At 40.4% G+C, this 22765-nt stretch overlaps 1 protein-coding gene across 1 annotated transcript in view; it reads right to left on the bottom strand.

Moving 5' to 3' along the window:
* Window positions 1-9087: 9087 nt before the first annotated feature.
* The window catches only part of rsph1 (radial spoke head component 1), a 36104-nt gene continuing 22426 nt past the window's right edge, over window positions 9088-22765 (bottom strand). The window contains exons 6-8 of the mRNA XM_059969009.1: window positions 17013-17084; window positions 13778-13877; window positions 9088-10616 (exon numbers count right to left, since the gene is read on the bottom strand). Coding sequence (XP_059824992.1) covers window positions 10225-10616; window positions 13778-13877; window positions 17013-17084 — 564 coding nt within the window. The 3' untranslated portion in view covers window positions 9088-10224. The remainder of the gene's footprint in view (window positions 10617-13777; window positions 13878-17012; window positions 17085-22765) is intronic.

Genomic DNA, 22765 nt, shown 5'->3' with positions numbered 1-22765 from the left:
ATAATAATAAATAAATCTAAATCAAATTTAATATCACTGGCATATGTTGTGAAATTTGTTGATTTTACGGCAGCAGTCCAATGAAGTACATGATAAATAAATATGGAAAAAATTGAATTACATTAAGTATATATATATATATATATATATATTTCTATTAAATAATTAAGCAGTGCAAACAAAATAACAAAAATAAAAAAGTTTCGAGGTTGTGTTCACTTGTTCAATGTCCATTCAGAAATCAGACAGCAGAGGAGAAGAAGCTGTTCCTGAATTGTTGAGTGTGTGCCTTTAGGATGGTAACAATAAGAAGAGAGCAAGTCCTGGGTGATGGGGATCTTTGATGATGGATGCCATCTGCCTAAGGCACTGCTCTTTGAAGATGTCTTGGATACCACGAAGGCTGGTACCCATGATAGAGCTGACTAATTTTACAAGTTTCTGCAACTTATTTCAATTTTGTTCAGTAGCCCCCCCCCCCCCCACCCACCATAATAAGCAACAGATACAGAGAACGTGACATGAAGAGCCCATGAAAGTGAATCCAAAGGCTGTGGGAACAGTTCAGTGATGGGGCAAGTAAGGTTGAATGAAATGATACCCTCTGGTTCAAGAGCCTGATGATTGAGGGGTAATAACTGTTCCTGAACCTGGTGGTGTGAGTTCTGAGGCTCCTGTACCTTCTTCCCAATGGCAGCAGAGAGGAGAGAGCATGACCTGGCTGGTGGGGGTCCCTGATGATGGATGGTACTTCTCTGCAAGAGCATCTATGTAGATGTGCTCAATGGTGGGGAGAGCTTTAACCATGATGGACTGGGCTGTATCCACTATTTTTTGTAGGCTTTTCCATTCAAGGACATTGGCATTTCCATACCAGGCTGTGATGCAACCAGTCAGTATACTCTCTATCGCATATCTATAGATGTTTTTCAACATTTTATATGACATGCTGAATCTTCGCAAGCTTCCAAGTAGAGGCGCTGCCGTACCTTATTTGTTATGACACTTATGTGCTGGGCCCAGGACAGGTTCTCTGAAATGTCAGAGAATAAATAGGAATTTAAAGTTGCTGATACTCTCTACCTCTGGTCTTCAGATGAGGGCTGGCTCACAGTCCTCTAGTTCCCTCCTCCGGAAGTCATAGTCAGCTTTTTGGTTTTGTTGATATTTGAGGCACCACTCAGCCAGATTTTCAATCTTCCTCCTATATGCTAGTTTGTCATCACCTTTGATTTAGCCAGAAACACCAGTATCGTCAGCAAACTTAAATATGGCATTGGAGCTGTGCTTAGCCTCAAGGTAATCAGAATCAGGTTTATTATCACCAGCATGTGTCATAAAATTTGTGAACATAGCAGCAGCAGTTCAATGCAATACATAATAATACAGAAAGAAAAAAATAAATAAATAGGTATAGCAGCGGGCTCGGCAACATCCCAGTGTTGATCTTCAGTGAGGAGGGGATGTTATCACCAATCCACACAGACTGCGGTCTTCCAATTAGGAAGCCGAGGATCCAATTGCAGAGCGAGGTACAGAGGCTCAGGTTCTGCAACTTCTCAATCAGGATTGTGAGAATGATGGTATCAAGTGCTGAGCTATAGTCAAAAAATAGAATCCTGACATAGGTGTTTGTATTGTCTGGGTGGTCTAAGGCCGTGTGAAGATTAATTGAGACTGCATCTGCCATTGACCTATTGTGGCGATAGGCAAATTGCAGTAGGTCCAGGTCCTTGCTGAGGCAGGAGTGGATTCTAAACATAAAAACATAGAAAATAGGTGCAGGAGTAGGCCATTCGGCCCTTCGAGCCTGCACCGCCATTCAGTATGATCATGGCTGATCATCCAACTCAGAACCCTGTACCTGCTTTCTCTCCATACCCCCGATCCCTTTAGCCACAAGGACCATATCTAACTTCCTCTTAAATATAGCCAATGAACCAGCCTCAACTGTTTCCTGTGGCAGAGAATTCCACAGCTTCACCACTCTCTGTGTGAAGAAGTTTTTCCTCATCTTGGTCCTAAAAGGCTTCCCCTTTATCCTTAAACCTTGTCCCCCTCATTCTGGACTTCCCCAACATCGGAAACAATCTTCCTGCATCTAGCCTGTCCAACCCCTTTAGAATTTTATACGTTTCAATAAGATCCCCCCCAATCTTCTAAATTCCAGTGAGGAAATGATCATGATCAACCTAGTCATGATCAACCTCTCAAAGCATTTTATCACCATAGATGTGAGTGCTAATGGGGATAGTCACTAAGGCAGCCCATACTGCTCTCCTTAGGCACTGGTATAATTGTTGCCCTTTTGAAGTAGGTGGAAACTTCTGATCGTAGCAGTGAGAGGTTGAAAATGTCCTTAAATAAGATCATAAGACCATAAGATATAGGAGCAGAATTAGGCCATTTGGCCCTTCAAGTCTGCTTTAACATTTCATCATGACTGATTCATTTTCCTCTCAGCCCCAGTCTCCTGTCTTCTCCCCATTTCCCTTCACACCCTGAACAATCAAGAATCTGTCAACCTCTACCTTAAATATACATAAAGACTTGGCCTCCACAGCTCCCTGTGGCAAAGAATTCCACAGATTCACCACTCTTTGGTAAAGGAATTCCTCCTCATCATCCTAAAAAGATGTCCCTCTATTCTAAGGCTATGTCCTCTGGTCTTAGACTCCCCCACCGTAGGAAACATCCTCTCCACATCCACTTTATCAAGCCTTTCACCATTCGACAGGTTTCAATGAGATTCTTCCCCCCCCCCCCCCCACCCCCAATTCTTCTAAATTCCAGTGAGTATGGGCCCAGGGCTGTCAGACACTTCTCGTACAATGACACTTTCATTCCTGGAATCGTTTTTGTGAAACTCCTCTGAACACCTCTCACGTCACCACATTCTTTCTTAAATAGGGACCCAAAACTGCCAACAATATTCCAAGTGAAGCCTCACCCGTGCATTATAAAGTATCAGCATTACATCTTTGCTTTCGTATTCTAGTCCTCTTGAAATGAATGCGAACATTGCATTTGCCTTCCTCACCACTGACTCAACCTGCAAGTTAACCTTTAGGCGCAGGGGTCAGCAACCTTTACCACTGAAAGAGCCACTTGGACCCGTTTCCCACAGAAAAGAAAACACTGGGAGCCGCAAAACCCGTTTGACATTTAAAATGAAATAACACTGCATACAACGTTTTTTTTGCCTTTATGCTATGTATAAACAAACTATAATGTGTTGCATTTATGAAATTGATGAACTCCTGCAGAGAAAACGAAATTACATTTCTGCATGCAACAAAAACATTTTGAACTCCGAAAAAAAGACGTTGGGTTTAAGTAAAATACTCAATGTCTATTTGAGTCCTTCTTGTATTTATGAAAAACGCCGAACTTAAATTTTCCGCCAGCAGCAAACCAAAAATATCATCAGCCAGCTGTCAGCCTGAAAAATAAAAGGACTATTTCACTGAACAATGAAAAAATATGAATATACATAAAATAATAGGCAATTAAAATATTTATCATACTTGGTTAATGGGATTTCTGCTCCTGGACCTCAGCGCACAGCGTCTGCACATCAGGGCTGTATGACGTCACCTTCATCTTTACACAGGATCGCAAGCTGTCATCTGTGAAGCATGCGCGATGTTTGTTTTTAATAAAGTTCATGTTGGAGAACACCTGCTCACATACATATGTGGATCCAAAGATCGACAGGACTCCAAGCGCATACTTTTTCATGTTTACATAAATGTCGGGCACAGCATTCCATGTTTCAAACACAAGTTGGTCCGGATTTGGAAGGTTTTCAATATCACTCCATTTGTGATTCTGAGCAAGAACGGCCTTCTGACGGGCAACATCTTCAAGGTCTGCTGTCAAGCGTCTAAACTTGGACACCCATATGTCTTTGTCGGCTATGTCGGCCAGTTCCATCTCAAGATCAGGTTGACTCACACCTGCCAATGCAGTCGTATTCAGTAGGGAAGGATCGATGCTTAAGGGAGTGACCGGGAAGGATAATGTGTTTTTTTCCTCTCTGAACTCACAGAAGCGTTTCCCAAACGATGTTTGCATTGCGATGATTGCAGAATGTAAATACTCTGAAATTATCATGTCGTGACCTTGTTTGAACTCTCTCAAATTGGGGAAGTGAGACAAAGTGCCTTTCTGTAAATCTCTGGCAAGCACTGTCAACTTGCGCTCGAATGCCAAGACATCCTCCAACATGTGCAGGGCTGTGCGTCCTTTCCCCTGAAGAGCTGTGTTCAGCGTGTTCAGGTGCGCTGTCATGTCTACCATGAAGTGTAGCTTTTCCAGCCACTCTGGCTGTTCCAGCTCAGGAAAGTTGAGCCCTTTGCTGCCCAGGAAAGTTTTCACTTCTTCCAGACACGCGACAAAGCGTTTCAGCACCTCCCCTTTGGACAGCCACCGGACTTTGTTGTGCAGCAGGAGATCAGAATATGCGCTTTCCATCTCGTCCAGTAACAAACGGAATTGACGGTGATTTAAACTTTTTGCCATTATTTTATTGACAATCTGAATGACAACATCCATTACTTCTGTGCATTCCGGAGGAAATGTTTGAGCGCACAGTGCCTCTTGGTGCAAGATGCAGTGAAAAGTCAGCAGCTTTCTGTCCAGCGACTTCTGCAGTAAAGCCACAAATCCCTTGTGCGTTCCCGTCATATTCGGAGCCCCATCAGTAGCTACTGACACCAGATGGGTGGTCTTTATTCCTTTGGCTCTTAAACAATTCAAGACAGCCTCACAGATGTCCTCCCCCCGTGTTTGGTCTTTTAGAGGTATCAACTCAATCAGTTCTTCCTGTGGCCCGGCAGAGTTTACATACCGGCAGAACAACGCTATTTGTTCAATATCGCCTTTGTCTTTAGACTCGTCACAGGCAATCGAGTAGGCCACAGCTGAATTGATGTCTTTAATTTGCTGTCTTGTGATGTCTTCTGCCATTTTTATGGTTCTGTCTTTGACAGTCTTTGCAGAGAGGGGCATATCCCTGATTTTCTGCACAATTTCACTCTTGTTTTTAAAGTCCGTGAATAGATGTTCTGAAATCTTAATGAAAGATTCTTTTATATATTCACCATCTGTAAACTGCTTCCCGTGCCTGACTATTTCCTGAGCGGCAATATAACTGGCGTATGTCGTTGATTTTCCTGACTTCATCCATTTCTGGAAATGATTTTTGCTCAGATCAACCTTCCGCATCAGTTCCGAAACGGCTTTTTTTCTCTCATCTCCATCCGGATATTTTTGAGCAAAGGCTGCGTGTTTACTCTGGAAATGCCTTGCGACATTTGACTTTTTGTTGTTTGCTAGTTTCTCATTGCATATTAAGCATACCGGTAAACCAGTCTCGTCAACAGTGAAAGCAAATGAATCTGTCCACGTATCATTAAACGTTCTGTTTTCTTCAGTCACTTTTCTTTTTTTAGAATTCTCCATAGTTGGCTTACCTTGGATCGAAAAATTAAAGAAATCGCGCACTGGCGGGTGTCAGGTATTGGCAGTGGTGACGTATATTAATAGCGATAAAAACACGTTGCAGCGGTGTGTTCAGGCAGTCAGTAAACTGCAGTCGAATAACTTTATTCAAACTAAACAGCCTTGCTTCTAAGCCTCCCTCAACCCAGCCCCCATGGACGCAGATGCTGCAAAAGACACGTACTCACAAACCCCCGTAGGCAATCTCCCTTAGCCGGAATGCTGGCTAATTGAGAGCCGTTTCGGATGTGTCAGAAAATGTGTCGCCACACTTACATTGTACAAGATCACCATAATCTTCAAATTTAGAATTACATTTCAAAAGCTAACAAACTAACATAAAATACATTTTAATTAAATACTGACCAATTATTTCCCAAAGCCACAGGGAGCCGCAGCACAGAGGTGAAAGAGCCACAAATGGCTCGGGAGCCGCAGGTTGCCGACCCCCGCTTTAGGGAATCCTGCACAAGGACTCCCAAGTCCCTTTACACCTCTGATTTTTGAATTTTCTGCTCGTTTAGAAAACAATCAATGCATTTATTCCTTCTACCAAAGTGCATGACCATACACTTCCCAACATTGTATTCCATCTTCCACCTCTTTGGCCATTCTCCTAATCTGTCAAAGGCCTTCTGCAGCCTCCTTCTTCCTCAACACTACCCGCCTCTCCACCTATCTTCACATTATCCGCAAACTTCGCCACAAAGCCATTAATTCTGTCATCCAAACCATCAACATATAACATGAAAAGTAGCAGTCCCAACACGGAACACCACTGGTCACTGGCAGCCAATCAGAAAGTCCTCCCTTTGTTCTCAGTACTTGCTTCCTGTCAATCAGCCAATCCTCTATCCACGCTAGTATCTTTCCTGTAATACCATGGGCTCTTAGCTTGTTAAGGAGCCTCATGTGTGGCACCTTGTCAAGGCCTTCTAAAAATCCAAGCACATAGCATCCACCAGTTATCCTTTGTCTATCCTGCTTGATATTCTCTCAAAAACTGCCAGCAGATTTGTCAGGCAAGATGTCCCCTTAATGAAACACTGCTGATTTTGTCCTATTTTATCATGGGCCTCCAAGTACCGTAAGATCTCATCTTACTTCAACATTTTACCAACCACTAAGATCAGTCTAACTGGCCCATAATTTCCTTTCTTCTGCCTCCCTCCCTACTTGGAAGAGTGGAGTGATATTTGCAATTTTCCATTCCCCAGGAACCATTTCAGAACATAGCGATTCTTGAAAGATCATTACTGATGCCTCATCAATCTCCCCAGCCATCACTTTCAGAACCTTGGGGTGTATTCAAGCTGGTCCAGTTGGCTTATCCAACTTCAGACTTTTGAGTTTATCAAGCACCTTCTATTAATAGAAATTATGCTCAATTCTGCTTCTGATCCTCTCAAACTTCCACAATACTGCTAGTGTCTTCCACAGTGAAGATAGATGCAAAATATTTATTTTCTTCATCCACCATTTTCCTATCCCTATTACTACCTCTCCAGTCTCTCTTTCCAGTGGTCTGATATCTACTCTCATCTCTTTTTTACTCCATATATATCTGAATAAACTTTTGGTATCTTCTTTGATATTATTGGCTAACTCACATTCAAATTTCAGTTTTTTCCTCCTTATGGCTTTTTTTAGTTGTCTTTTGTTGATTTTTTAAAAAGCTTTCCCTTCCTCTAACTTCCCATTAATTTTTGCTCTATTACATGGGCTCTCTTTTGCTTTTATGCTGTTTTTGACTTCCCTTGTCAGCCACAGTTGTGTCATCCTGCCTTTAGAATACTACTTCTTTGGGATGTCTAGTATCTACCCTACACCCACAAAATGCTGGTGGAACGCAGCAGGCCAGGCAGCATCTATAGGAAAAAGTACAGTTGACGTTTCGGGCCGAGACTAACTGAAAGAAGAGAAAGTAAGAGATTTGAAAGTGGGAGGGGGAGGGGGAGGGGGAGATCTGAAATGATAGGAGAAGACAGGAGGGGGAGGGATGAAGCTAAGAGCTGGAAAGGTTATTGGCAAAAGGGATACAAGGCTGGAGAAGGGGGAGTTTCATAGGACAGAAGGCCTTGGAAGAAAGAAAGGGGGAGGGGAGCACCAGAGGAAGATGGAGAACAGGCAAGAAGTTATTGTGAGAGGGACAGAGAGAGAAAAAAAATTAAAAATTAAGAATTAGGGATGGGGTAAGAAGGGGAGGAGAGGCTTTAACAGAAGTTAGAGAAATCAATGTTCATGCCATCAGGTTGGAGGCTCCCTTTCTTTCTTCCAAGCGCCTCTTTCAACTCATATGGTTGAATAAGTTTGGTATGGGCCCCCAAATTTCCAAGAACTTTTTACAGGGACATGATGAGAGCATCCTGACTGTTACATTACTGCCTGGTATGGGAACTGCACCTCCCTTAATCGCAGGATTTGTAGAGAGTGGTTCTGACAGCCCAGCGCATGAACTTCCCACTATTCAGGTCTGTAAAAAGGGCTCGAAGGATAATTGGAGACCTGAGTCATCCCAAACACAAACTGTTTCAGCTGGTACCATCCAGGAAATGGTACCGCAGCATAAAAGCCTGAACCAACAAGCTCCAGGACTGATGCACCATCAATAACTCTCTCTGAGACGTAAAGGTGAGATGTCGGTTTTTATTGACTGGAAGAAGGAACAAGCAGTGAGTAACCACCATACTACATCCTGGAGACTGAGAGGCCGGGCTCAGGCCTCAATCGCCTTTATACCGGGGTCTGGGAGGAGCCACAGGAGCAGTCAGCAGGGGGCGTGTCCAGACAGGTATATGTAGTTCACCACAAGGACAGCTTCTTCCACCAGGCCATCAGACTGATTAATTCATTCTGACGCAATTGTATTTCTATGTTATGTTGACTGTCCTGTTGTACACATTATTTATTACAAATTACTATGATTGCACATTGCACATTTAGATGGAGACATAATGTGAAGAGTTTTACTCCTCATGTATATGAAGGATTTAAGTAATAAAGTCAATTCATTTCTTTGCTTTCAGTATTCACCAGTGAAAGGGACCAGGTCTATATTACAAAACTGGAAAGAAGTAAATCCTCCTACTACATTTCAGTGGTTCTCCCAAACTATTTCTTATCTGAGTTTGGAAAAAATCAGAAGCACTATCTTTGATTCTTCAATTAAATTTGAAGAAACCTGGGGACCATTTATTCGACACTTTCATATGAATTAATTTGGCTTATTTCAGATCCTTTTCTCTACTTATACTTGTTCAGGTATGGAGTTCTGGAGTTCTTTTCTTGACACCTTTATATATTTATAAAGTGCTATTATTGCCCATGTTAGTTTTAGTTTAGTATTTTTTTTCATTATATATTTTTTCTCATATATAATTTCAATTTTTTTTTCTTTTTTCGACGATTATTTTTGTTTTTCATATATATTTATATAGACTTGATTGATTTATGTACCTTTTGTTGATGGATGTTTTAATAGGATATTATTATCCTATTACTAATGTAATCTCAAGTTTATTGAATCTGTAATCTATTCATTATTTTGTGTTGTTTTTTTTATATATGAAATTTAATAAAAAGATTGAAAAAGAAAGAAAGAAAGGGACCTTGCTGTTTGTGAGTACGGTGAAAGAGGACGTACTAAAAATTTTGAAAAACATTAAGATAGGTAAGTTCCTGGGGTTTGATGGGATACACCCCATGTTACTAAGGGAAGTGAGGGAAGAAATTTCTGCATCCCGGCAATGATCTTTGCATCCTCACTGGCTAGATGAGCGATACTAAATGATGAGAGGATGGCAAATGTTATTCCTTTGTTCAGGAAAATCCTGGGAATTATACATCAGTGAGACTTATTTCAGTGATGGGCAAACTATTGGAAAAGATTCCTAGAGACACGATTTACAAGTGATGAGGGGCTCATACCTCACAAGTGTGATTGAGTTCTTTGATGATGTAACAAAATGCATTGATTGAGGTAGATCAGTGTATGTGGCATTTGATAAGGTTGTCAAGGTATGCTCATTCAGAAAGTCAGGAGGCATGGAATCCAAGGAAACTTGGCTGTTTGGATTCAGAATAGGCTTGCCCATATCTTGATCAGATCTTATATATGATAAAGATGAATTGTTGATCTCTCAGTTCACTATGTCGTGGCTCGTGCACTTCACTTATCTGCCTTTTGTCTGTATCCTAACACTATATTCTGTACCCTGCACTGTATTTCACTGTAACTGACCCCATATTCTGCATTTTATTTTCCTCAATGTACATATGCATGAGATGAACTCTCTGGATGACTTTTCATTGTCTCTCAATACATGTGATAAGAGTAAACCAATTACCCATCTGAACGTTCCTCCTTGCTCAGCTGAAGTATATATGGTTGATTCAAGTGCCAATGGGCTCCTGACACGGCCAACTCCAGCTTGTATTGTTAGGTAGTATTGACACAGGTGGAAATTCTTTGCAGTATACATGAAAAGTTTCTAAACTTTTACAACAACATTTATTCTTGAAGGAATTATTTTGGACAGAGTATTGATTCATACTACAGCATTTGTTAAATCACCTTGCAGTGACAATCAGTAAAGTTTATAGGGCATGTGTTTCTATATATTGTTTGGTATTTCTAGCCAATGCATGGATGAATTTCCTAGCCTGGTCTTCTCCTCCTTAAAACTTTGTATAGTATTCAGTTTCATCAGCAGTCTTCCTTCAGTCTTTCTCAGCCTCGGCTTCGGCAGTTGCCTCAGCACCTTCCTCGAAGACAGCAGACATATCGTCAGGAAGTACATTAGGCCTGCCTGCGTCTTCTGCATCTTTGGCCTTCTCCTCAGTGTCGTCTGCCTCAGAGGGGTAGGCTACTGGAGCCTCTGTCCCCAGAGCATTTGTGGGAGATGCTTCCATCCCATCACTGTCTGTGGCAGGGGCAGTTGCCTCGGCAGCTTCTGTTGCAGGGTCCTCTGGCTCAGGGGCTTCTGATACTGGGGCCTCCTTCTCAACAGCATCTGTCAGAGGGGCCTCCAAATCAAGTTCATCTGTCGCAGCTGCTTTTGCCTGTTCAGCAGCTTTCTCTTCGGCTTCTTTAGTGAGTTCAGACTCAAATGCTGGAAGGGGAAATTGAGGGAGTTAAAGTTAAACACAGAGCATAGAACAGTACAGTTCAGGAACAGCTCCTCCTCCTTTTTCTCCACCATCAGATTTCTGAATGGACAATGAACTTATGAACACTACCTTGCTTTTTCTTAACCCCTTTTTGCACCACATAATTTAAATTTACATATCTATTTCTTATTGTAAGTTGTAGATTTAAAATTATGTATTGTAATGTACTGCTGGCGTAAAACAACAAATTTTATGACATACTGTGTGCAGCTGATATTAAACCTGATTCTAATTCAGCTTGTTCTTCCCACAACCTCAGTCATTTTAATATATTTATTTAGAAATATAGTGCAGAACAAGCCCTTCTGGCCCAGCAACCCACCTATTTCACCTAGTCATATCAAAGGACAATTTACAATGACCAATTAGCCTACTAACTGGTATGTCTTTGGACTGTGGGAGGAAACTCAAGCACCTGGAGGAAACTCACACATTCATGGGGATGACATACAAATTCCTTACAAAGAGTGTTGGAATTGAATACTGAACTCTGATGCCCCGCGCTGTAATAGTGTCACGTTAACCATTACATCACCATGGTACCCAATTAGTTTGTACTGATTTGAAACAAGCTGTTCCCCCGGGCACTAGTGGGATTCTGAAATCAATCTATACCCTGCTTTAGCAAGTTAAACTGAGGATAAATCTCTCTGTAAAATTATTATCAAATTGGCCTCTGGCTTTCTTCATAATATCAACAAGGGGGCACCTTAAACTGGCATGTTATTCATTCATCCGTTGGGAAAAAGAATGGAGGAACACAGCAAGCAGTCTCTGATGAAGCATGAACACCATGTGGATGGCGTTTCTGAACAGGACCAGGGAGAGAAGATATGAGGTAATCTGGTTGTAAACACAAGAGATACTGGAAATCTTGAGCAATACACATGAAATGGTGGAATAATTCAGCAGGTCAGGCAGCATCTGTGGAGAGGAATAAACAGTTGACGTTTTGGGCCGAGAGCCTTCATCAGGATTGGAAAGAAAGTGGGAAGAACTCAGAATGAGAAAATGGGAGTTTGGGGAGGAGTACAAGTTGGCAAGTGAAAGGTGAGGGGGGAGGTATGTGGGTGGGGGAGGGGGATGATGTAAGAAGCTGGGAGGTGATAGGTGGAAAAGGCAAAGGGTTGAAGGAGAAGGAATGTGATTGGAGAGAACAGTAGACCATGGAAGAAAAGGAGGAGGGGGGTGATAGGCAGGTAAGAAGAAAAGGGGTGAGAGGGCAGCCAGAATGGGGACTGGAAAAAGAGAAAAAGAGGGAGGGAGAGAAATTACCAGAAGTTGGAGAAATCAACATAGCATCAGGTTGGAGGCTACCCAGCTGCAATATGAGTTGTTGCTCTTCCAACCTGAGTGTGACCTCTCCATGGCAATAGAGCAGCATATGGTTTTCATCATGTTGTTCAGACATGCTCCCTTTCCTCATCAATTTTTTCCAGTGACAGTTGGGTAGGGACTTGTTGGCTCTGATGCAACATTCCTAAAGTTACCTCATTCTTACCAACTTTCAAACTGATGATACCACGTTAGATGTACAAAGTGATTTCTTCAAGCAGCTTAAAATTCTTTCTATCTATCATAAGAGGTATAGAGTAGACAGCAAGAAGCTTCTTCCTAGGGTAGAAATAGTAGAGGGCATAACTTTAAAGTGATTGGATGAAAGTATAGGGTGGATGTCAGAGGTAGTTTTTTTACACACAGAGTGGAAAATCCTGCCAGGGTTGGTAGATGCTCTTAAACGGTGATAGAAAAATGGAGGGCTATGTGGAAGGGAAGGGTTAGTTTGATCTCAGAGTAGGTTAGAAGGTCAGCACAACATTGTGGGCCAAAGATCCTGTACTGTGTTGTATTGCTCAATGTTCTAAATAATTTTCTTAGATTATCTAGCTGGCTGGATGTACTCACTTGAAAGGAGATTTTATTGAAACATGTAAAATTCACATGGCATGGCAGGACCAACAATTCAGACTGCTGTTCTCCATCCTGTTGTGTCTAGAATCAGTGGTCTCAGTTACAAATTAAAGGCCTAGCAATTGAGACTAAGATCACAAAAAGTTTTTTCAGAGAAAAGTGAATTTTTGGAATTCCCAAGCCAGAGAGATGTACAGCCCAGTCACTGAGTATGCCAAAGTCAGGCATCTATTGATCTTTATATATTAACAGAATTGAGGGATATGAGGTTAGTTACAGAAGTGGGTTTCAGCTAAAAGATAAACTGTTTTCTCATTGAAGGGAAGAGCAGGTACAATAGGCTGAATGGCCTATATTTCTAATATTTGAACACTAGGGGTGATTTCCAAACTTGATATTTAAAATCTAGTATTGTTAAGAGATCCATGTCCTTGTTTTACCTTTACAACTCTCATGCTGATCAAAGTCTAAGTGTGCAATTCATTAGAAAAAAAATTAACACATTTGGGTGGCATGGTAGTGTAACAATTAGTGTAAAGCTATCACCGTGCCAGCCACACTGGTACAATTCCACTCTTTGTAAGGAGTTGTATGTTCTCCCTGTGATCACGTGTGTTTTCTCCAGGTGCATAATCCAAAAACCTATGGATTAAGGTCAGAAATTGTAGGGAAGCTATGTTGGCGCCGGAAGCATGGTGAGAATTGCAGACTGCCCCAGCACATCCTCACACTATGTTTTATTGTATGTTTCAATATCTATGTGACAAATAAAGCTAAGCCCTTTGTCACCCCGAGATCTCTCTATTCCACAGCACTCCCCAGAAAGCTATCACTTACTCTGCAAGTCCTGCTCTAATTTAACTTGCCAAAATGTAAAGTCCCACTGCTGTCTAAAAGTTTGTGTGTTCTCTCTGCACCCGTGTGGGATTCCTCAGGGTGCTTCGGTTTCCTCCCACATTCCAAAGGCATATTAGTCACAGGGCCTATTACCATGCTGTATCTCTGAATAAAGAGAAGAATCCCTGTCAATGGCTTATAAAATGGCAACCACCAGAGTAAATAGAGAAAGTCCAGTAACGTCTCTGCATTGTTCCACACTTATCACTTTCTTGTTTAAGGAATCACCCTGAATTTCTGAATGGATTTTATGTTGATGACCTTAGTGTGGCTCCAAATATACTGGTGTACTCACTTGGTGAATATAAGGTCAATCCTGAGATCTTCTCTGCCTTCCACTTCAGAACGATCGCAGTCACCAAGTCTTCCTCCTCTATTTCTTCTTCAGTCTTATCCTGTTTTAGGGAGAATGGTTTTAATAATAGCTCACACTCGGCAGGGTATATTCTTAATTCTGATGTTTATATTATATTGCCACTCGCTCTTTGGCTTGGCTTGCCTCCCAGTCCCAGTCCATTCTAGGTTTCAATCATCTCATGGCCAGAATATGACCCAGCTCTGTCTCTTATACATTCTCCACCATCACTACCTCCAACTCTCCCTTCTTCCCAGGTAAAACGTTCAGTAAATTTTTTATGAACAGCTACCTTAGAAGGTTTCCTGACATGTGACTCAACAACTCTTGACCTCATTCTACCTCATCATGACCTTGCATGTTACCTTCCACTAAATTATACAAAAGCCTGAAAGCATGTACCACCAGGCTCAAGAACAATATTTATCCTGCTGATTTAGGACTACCGTGTGGTTCCCTCATACAATAAGATGGACTGTTAACCTCACAATCTAGCTTGTTATGATCTTGCAGTTTACTGTCTGCTGCACTGCACTTTCTCTGTAACTGTAACACTTTAGATAGATACTTCATTGATCCCAAAGGATATTACCATGTCACAGCAGTATTGCATGTGTACAGATATATAAATATTACAAAAGAAGTAGAAAGAATAAAAAATAAGTTACCTCAAACAGGAAGAGGTTATCACTTCTCTGGCTATAGGTTGACTCATTATAGAGCCTAATGGCCGAGGGTAAGAATGACCTCATACAGTGCTCTTTAGAGTAATGCAGTTGTCTTAGTCTATTACTGTACTAAAAAAGCTCCTCTGTTCAGCCAAGGTGACATGCAGAGGATGAGAAACATTGTCCAGAATTGCCAGGATTTTCCATATCGTCCTTTGTTCTTCTGCAGCCTCCAGTGATTCCAGTTGGACTCCTATAACAGAGCCAGCCTTTCTACTCAGTTTATTGAGCCTGTTGGCATCACCCACGTTGATGCCATTGCCCCAGCACACCACTGCATAGAAGATTGTACTGGCAACAACAGACTGGTAGACTGTGGAGAGGCCTGCATATTCCAAAGGACCAACGTTTCCTCAGGAAGTAGAGGCAACTCTGATCCTTCTAGTACACAGCCTCTGTGTTGGTGCTCCACTCAAATCTGTCATCCAGGTGCACCCCCAGGTACCTGTAGGTCCTCACCACATCCACGTCCTCACCATCAATAGTAAGAGGGAGCAGTGCAGGCTTAGTCTTCCTAAAGTCCATCACCATCTCCTTTGTCTTACTAATGTTGAGCTGCAGATGATTCATTCTGCATTCTGTTATTATTCTACCTCAATACACTGTGTAATGATCTGATCTGTATGAACAATATGCAAGACAAACTTGTCGCCGGATCTCTGTACATGTGACAATAAAAAAACAATTCCAATGATAAACCAATTCCAAAGAAGTTTTACCAATTTAGTATAGCTCACATTGCATAGACTCTTGAACATAGGAAAACATCTAGGAGGGGTTAAGCAGCTGATACAAATGCAGACTAAGATTTAAACTGGGATTTCAAGGAGTTGGACATGAGAAAACAGTGCAGAGAGCTGAGATTGGAAGGTGATGCATTCACGCACTACATGCTTTCCATGACATCACAGCGTGGGCTGGACAGGTGCAATCATCTCTAGCCCTCATGCAAATACATGCCAGGAGACACTGCAAACAATCACACGCTACACTAGCCTCACTCAGAAGTGAAGGTTCTGTGGTGAGTGGGCTTGGAGTGGCTGAACCGGATGCTGCCTTTTTAGAACTCTTCCTATTGGTTATGTGAGAAACCTGGCAATGAGACACACTGTGATCAGCAAAAGTAGTACACATCTTCAGGGTGATCCACTTTATATCTCACTTACAAAATCTGTTCCCATAATAATCCGCTTAGCCCATGTTTGGGTCTGTGGTAGGTTAACTGGTTGTGATTGATTGCTGAAATTTTGTTTCTATTTATTCATCTTTTGAGATCTGGATATTACAAGCAAGAACAACAATTATGGCCCATTACAAATCAGTAGTAGAGGTAGATACATCAGGGACATTTAAGAGACTCTTAGATAGGTAGACGGAGGGCTACGTAATCGTGGAGTGAATGGTTGTACTGTACTGTAATGTTCTGTTTTGTATGCTGTCTGTTCTAAGAACAGTCAAATACATACAGCTGACCTCCTCAAACTCTCAGGATGTGCAATCACCACACGGCTCATCGGTGTGCAGTACTCCAAGACACTAATGCTATTGAGTTATAAAATGTCTGAATGTGCTTCAGAAGGCATCATATCTGTGGTGTTTCTGTGCTGCTAAAATACTTGCCTCATTTCATTGCAAAGTCCTCGGTTTCCACCCTGATTATTCTGTTTGTCCGTGTACCATAACTCATTTTAGTCATCATATGACACCTGTGCCTTAGGGATGAATTCTTTAATGCCTTTTTTCAATACCCTGGTCTCAAAGTGAGTCCTACACTATCAATGCTTACTGGTAGCGTGAAGACAAAGATAGATGCTGTCACAAAAATAAACAAATCAAAAATCACCACAGTGTATTTCTGTCACTGCTGCCAGGTTATTGGTTTGGTTTTGCATGTTTACACTTGATTAATTTCCTGGTTCATTTTTTATTTTATTGTTATTTAGGGATATAGGACGGTAACAAGTCATTCCAGCCCAATTACACTCATATGACTAACCTAATTACCAACCTTTGGGCTGTGTGAGGAAACTGGACCATCCAGAGGAAACCCACATGGTCATGGGGAGAATGTACAAGCTCCTTACAGACAGCAGAGGAAAGAAACCTGGGCTGTTGTTGCAATAATTGTGTTACACTAACTGCTGCACTGCCTATCGTTTTCTAGAGGAACATGATTACCTAATTAACCAGAGATTAAGCATACAGCACTTTGCACTTTATGTCAACCTGTCAATCTTCAGGGACTTGTGTTAATATTATCTTGTGACTGCATATACTGGATTGTAACTATATTTGCTGTGTGTGACAATATGTTCAGTGTTTTGCACTTTGGCCCCAGAAAAACATTGTTTTATTTAGCTGTATACATGTGCACAGTTGAATGACAGTAAACATGAATTTGAATTAACAATAAAATTCCGCTGTGGAATGTTGTCACTGGGATTTACCTGTTCTGTCTGAAGATATTCACCGTGCTGCTCACATCCAAAGTTAAAGATGTATTTTCCTCGGCCGATAGGCTGAAGAAATATGGAAACAGAAATCTTAGAAGAACTCAAAACCACAGAAGCCTTTTCAGCTCAAAGACAGATTCAGATTTATTTATCACATGTACATTGAAACAAACAGTGAAATCTGTCACTCATGTTAAAACATCCAAGGATGTGCTAGAGGCAGCTCAAAAAAACAGAACCACTTTTTAATTTAATTCACTGCAGTGTATTTTCTCAATAGAACGTCTTGAGGATCGCTGTACTTACTGAATGGTTAAACTTGGTAACAAAGCAACAATAGCAAAACAAGACCCATTTCTCCTTCTCTCCATCCTCCCCAATCCAGATCAACCTGTGGTTTTGATCCAGACTCTGATTGACCTTCAAGCTTTGATCTTCAGTATCGACCCAGGCCTTGCCAATGATGACGAATAAGGCCTCGAACTCTGGTCTCATCGACAGTGAATGAATCAGGTTATTTGTTCCAGCTGGTCCATGCCAGAATTTACAAGCTTTTCCTCCTAACATGACCATCTGCACTATTGGAATCTGATGTTTTCAATCCAAGGCTCTTTCAGAAGTCAGAAATCTGTTGCTTCACAACTGTTTTATTAAACATTAACTGACAAGGACAGTATAAAAATGGACACTGATAGAGGTCTATGAATTCAAGAGTGGGAGAGTCAAAAATGGTTCTGCTGTATAGTCAGCTTTCTTTATACTTATAGACAAGAAGCATTCCTAACATCAGGAAGTAGTGCAGAACTAAGGTCTCTGGCTATTCTCCCTCCTCCTTCTGAATGTTCTGTACCTGATCTGAGACATCCTGTACCCAGCACATCCTTCTGGAAAATGAACCTCAGGGTTGTCTGTGCTGAAATATATGTACTTGGACAATAAAAATGTTCTTTGGAGACTTATTCTTGGCTATAGACACATCCATCTGCCCTCTTCATCAATAAATCTCCACTGATACTGCTTGCCTATATGGGATACATTTAAAGCATATTTGCGTGGTCAGATAATCTCCTATTTAGCTAAGCTCAAGAAACAGGCAAAAACAGAGTTAGATAAGATTTCTAAACAAATTAAAGACTTGGATAATATTTATGCAATCTTTCCTAACATTGATTTATTCAAACTGTTATGAGTGCTGAACAGACCTGATGGAAATGGGGTGAAGAGTTAACCATTCCCTCCCCCCCTTTGAGAACTATGAACTATTGCTATTGCTATGCTGTTAATGAGAGCGAGATGAAGAACAGAGGGAGAGACATCTGCTACAGATAAGAGAGAGAGACACACATTTGATTTATGTATTATGGCTCTTCCTGGATTGTTTACCTTTCGCTGCAAGGACGTTACTTTGCTCGTTAACATTCCTAAGGAGACAGCAGGAGTGGCCTGATTTGATGGACAGGGTCATTTTGAGTTGATGGATGGCTGATACCCCCTCAGTGGGGATAAAAGACAGGTGTGGGGAGACACCCCTGAGACACACCAGTGGACACTGACCGAGTGTTATGCACCCAAAGGAAGGTGTGGGCTTCAAGGACCGAATCAGGAGATCGGTCAACAAAGCTCACAGTGTGATGGTAGGACCAGTGGGGGCATGTGTGTGTGTCCACTCATGCAAGAGTGATGAGTCCACCACAGAAGAACGGTCTGGCTGAGAACGGAAGGGTCATAACCGAATAACCACAACGGTACGACGGAATCAGAATACAACAGAAGGTTTGCTGGCTGCAGCTACTCAATCTCTCTCTCTCTCTCTCTCTCTCTCTCTCTCTCTCTCTCTCTCTCTCTCTCCAACAAATCACAATACAACAACCGCAACTACCTCAGCACACATGAACTGAACTGAACTCTATATTCTCTTATGACAATTCATTTACCTCTAGACATTGATAGAGTTTGTTTATTATTGATTATTATTCCTACACTTCTATGTTTATTATTGCTAACCTGTTTTATATGTATATTTGCATTTTTGATATTGTATTGCTTAGTTTACAAATAAACACCTTTAGTTTTCGGTACCACCAGACTCCAACGGATTCTTCTATTTCTGCTGGTCTGTAAACCCAGTTATGGGGTACGTAACTAAACAAAGAGTTGAACTCCAATCACAATATAATTTATTATTAATTTATCCTACTGAAAGAAATTTGCTTAAATTGAAAAGTCAATTTTATGTGTTTGGAGATAAAAATAATAAGCTATTAGCATCTCAATTAAAAGCAGCTAGAGCTAAAAGAAAAATTTTAAAAATTCGTAAGGGAGATGGTAGTTTAGCATGTAATTATGAAGATGTTAATAACATTTTTCAAGATTTTTATATTAAACTTTATAAATCTCAGTTTCCAGTTGATTCTTCTAAAATGAATGCCTTTTTACAAAAGATCGATTTTCCTCAAATTTCTGTTGAAGATCAGCAAACTCTTGATACTCCTATTACTGAAATCAAAATTCAGAAAGCTATTTTTTCAATGCAATCTGGTAAAGCTCCTGGACTGGATGGTTATTCTGTAGGATTTTATAAAAATTTTGAAAAATTGCTTTTTACATATGTTGGAAATGCTTAAAGATTCTTTTTTGATAGGAGTTACCTCCCACATTTTATGAAGCTTCTATTTCCTTAATTCTTAAGAAAGATAAAGACCCTACTGACTGTGCTTCATATAGATCTATTTCATTATTAAATGTGGATGCTAAAATTCTTTCAAAATAATGGCCAATTGGCTGGAGAATACACTCTCTCAAGACCAAACAGATTTTGTAAAGAGCTGTTATTCCTTCTCTAATGTTCGGAGACTGTTAAGTGTTATATATTCATCCTTTTCCAAGACTCCCCAATGTGTTGTCTCTCTTGATGCTGAAAAGGCATTTGACAGAGTTGAATGGAAATACTTAATGTTTTAGAGAAATTCGGCTTTGGTGTTAATTTTAATAAGTGGATCAGAATGATATATAAAAGCCTTATTGCTACTGTTATGACTAATAATTGCCAATCTCTTTTTTATTGGCTTTCGCAGGGTACGAGACAAGGATGACTGTTAAGTCCTTTGTTATTTAATTTGGTGTTGGAACCCTTGGCTATTGCAATTCGTGAAGCTGAAGATATTCATGGAATTCTCATAAATGGGACTATTCATAAGAACAGTTCCCCTTATGCTGATGATCTCAGTTTACATTTTGAATCCTGAAGAATCCATCCTAGTTTAATGAAACTATTAAATGATTTTGGAAAGTTTTTGGGATATAAACTTATATAAACTTTATTTCCCCTAAATGATTCAGCTTCTATATGCGATGATATTCCTTTTAGAGTTACGGACTCATTTAAATATTTAGGTATTATTATCATTAAAAATCATAAAGACCTTTATAAAGCTAATTTGGTTCCTTTAGTGGGCTTTATGAAGCAATTATTTTGTAGATGTAATCCACTTACACTTTCGTTAGATGGCTAAATTCATGCAGTTAAAATGACGATTTTATCAAAATTTTTATATGTATTACAAAATACAGATGTTGGGAGAGTCCAGTCCCAGAGGGCATGGATTGAGAATAAGAGGTCAGTTATTTAAAACAGAGTTGAGGAAGAGCTTCTTCTCCCAGAGAGTTGTGGAGGTGTGGAATGCACTGCCTCGGAAGACGGTGGAGGCCAATTCTCTGGATGCTTTCAAGAAGGAGCTAGATAGATATCTGATGGATAGGGGAATCAAGGGATATGGGGACAAGGCAGGGACTGGGTATTGATAGTGAATGATCAGCCATGATCTCAGAATGGCGGTGCAGACTCGAGGGGCCGAATGGTCTACTTCTGCACTTATTGTCTATTGTCTATTGGGAAAATTTATAGTTTATTGTTACAACAGCACAATTACCCTTCACTTAAGATTAAGCAAGATTGGGAGAGAGAGCTTAACATGACCTTGATAATAGAAGATTGGTTGTGGATTTTGAAGTTGGTTAACTCTTCTTCGATCTGTGCCAGGCACTCTTTAATTCAATTTAAAATTGTACATTGCTACTATTTGACAAAGGAGAGACCGTCTAAAATGTTACCTAATGTTGATAGTCAGTGTGACAGATGTAAAACCAAGACAGCCACATTGACACATATGTTTTGGTCATGTTCTGTATTGAAACATTTTTGGAAGTCTATTTTCTCTACAATTTCTAAAGTTTTAAAAATTAATTTACAACCTAATAAATTGAGTTTTATTTGGTATAATCCCTCAATATATTCATGGTATTTCTCCATTAGACCACATATAATTGCATTTGTTACATTATTGGCCAGAAGGGCTATTTTGTTGAAATGGAAAGATGTTTCTGCTTCTACTTTGATACAATGGTTCTCTCAGGTGATGCTATGTCTTAGTTTAGAGAAAATCAGAAGTTGAACTTTTGATCCTTGATTTGATTTTGAGAAAAGATGGGGTTAATTTGCCCACTACTATCATCTGATTTGAGTTAATTAATATGGCTTCCTTCCAATTTGAGTTGGCGGATTGATGTTTTTCTTTTATGGAAGCTTCTATGATGTGTAGCTCTGGGATTGTGCTCCCAATGGATTTTATTCAGTTTTTATTTCAGTTAGTGGGTTTTTTTCTCTTAGTTAGTGGGGTTCCTTTATTTCCTTCTTTTTTCTTTCGAGAAATATTCTTAACACTTTATTTCTTCTTCTTATTATTGATATATTGCTCAGCTTTGTTAATCAGTTATTTGCTAATTTAATTCTTTATTGTATATAATGACATATTGACTTAATGTTTCTTTTTTGTTGATCTTCAATAATAATAAATAATAAAGATTTTAAAATGATACTGCTTGCCGAGACTTTGCCCGCCCCTGGTACCACAAACATGGGTACTGCTGCTACCTTCTTATGAGAGGCTATTCTCCCCAACATATCCAAAGTGACACATCCTTGTGGATTAGACTGCAGAATTGTTAATTCTCTACTATTTTCTTGTAGTTTAACTTTCCAATGCTTACTATTTTTTCTATAACCACTTGTAAATGTGTAGCTGTTTAGAAAAATCCCAGTAATTGTAAAACAGCTGATCCTGTATTTTCTAGAAGCTTCTCAGTTTTTTTTGCAGTGAATATCATCATCATCATGTGCAGTGTCATATGAAGTGGGTGATCGCGGTCCTTAACCACGATTCTTCTTGGCAAATGTTTCTACAGAACTGGTTTTCCATTGCCTTCTTCTGGGCAGTGTCTTTACAAGACAGGTGACCCAGCCATTATCAATACTCTTCAGTGATTGTCTGCCTGGTGTCAGTGGTCACACCAGGACTTGTGTTATGTACCAGCTGCTCATATGAACATCCGCTACCTGCCCCATGGCTTCATATGACCCTGATCGGAGAAACTAAACAAATGCAACACCTTGCCCTAAAGTGACCTGCAGGCTACCAGAGGGAAAGAGTATTCACATCTCCTTTGGTAGAGACATATCTCCAACCCTGCCCCCTCTACCCTGCAGCAAGTATCATGCCATTTGAAAATAGCTATCTTAAAGGGTAATTGTTCTCTCTAGTCTGTATGAAACAATAAAAACTGCTTTCTCGTTGAATTCTTTCTCCTTTGTTCCTTCTGTGTTTTTAACACACTAAATAAAATGACCATAACCATCAAGTTTTATGCCTCATTCTTGACTTCTGACGAACCTCTGGATCAATACCACCAGA

Source organism: Hypanus sabinus, chromosome 4, assembly GCF_030144855.1.
Source record: "Hypanus sabinus isolate sHypSab1 chromosome 4, sHypSab1.hap1, whole genome shotgun sequence".
NCBI lineage: Eukaryota > Metazoa > Chordata > Chondrichthyes > Myliobatiformes > Dasyatidae > Hypanus > Hypanus sabinus.
This window is presented reverse-complemented; position numbering and strand designations above follow the sequence as displayed.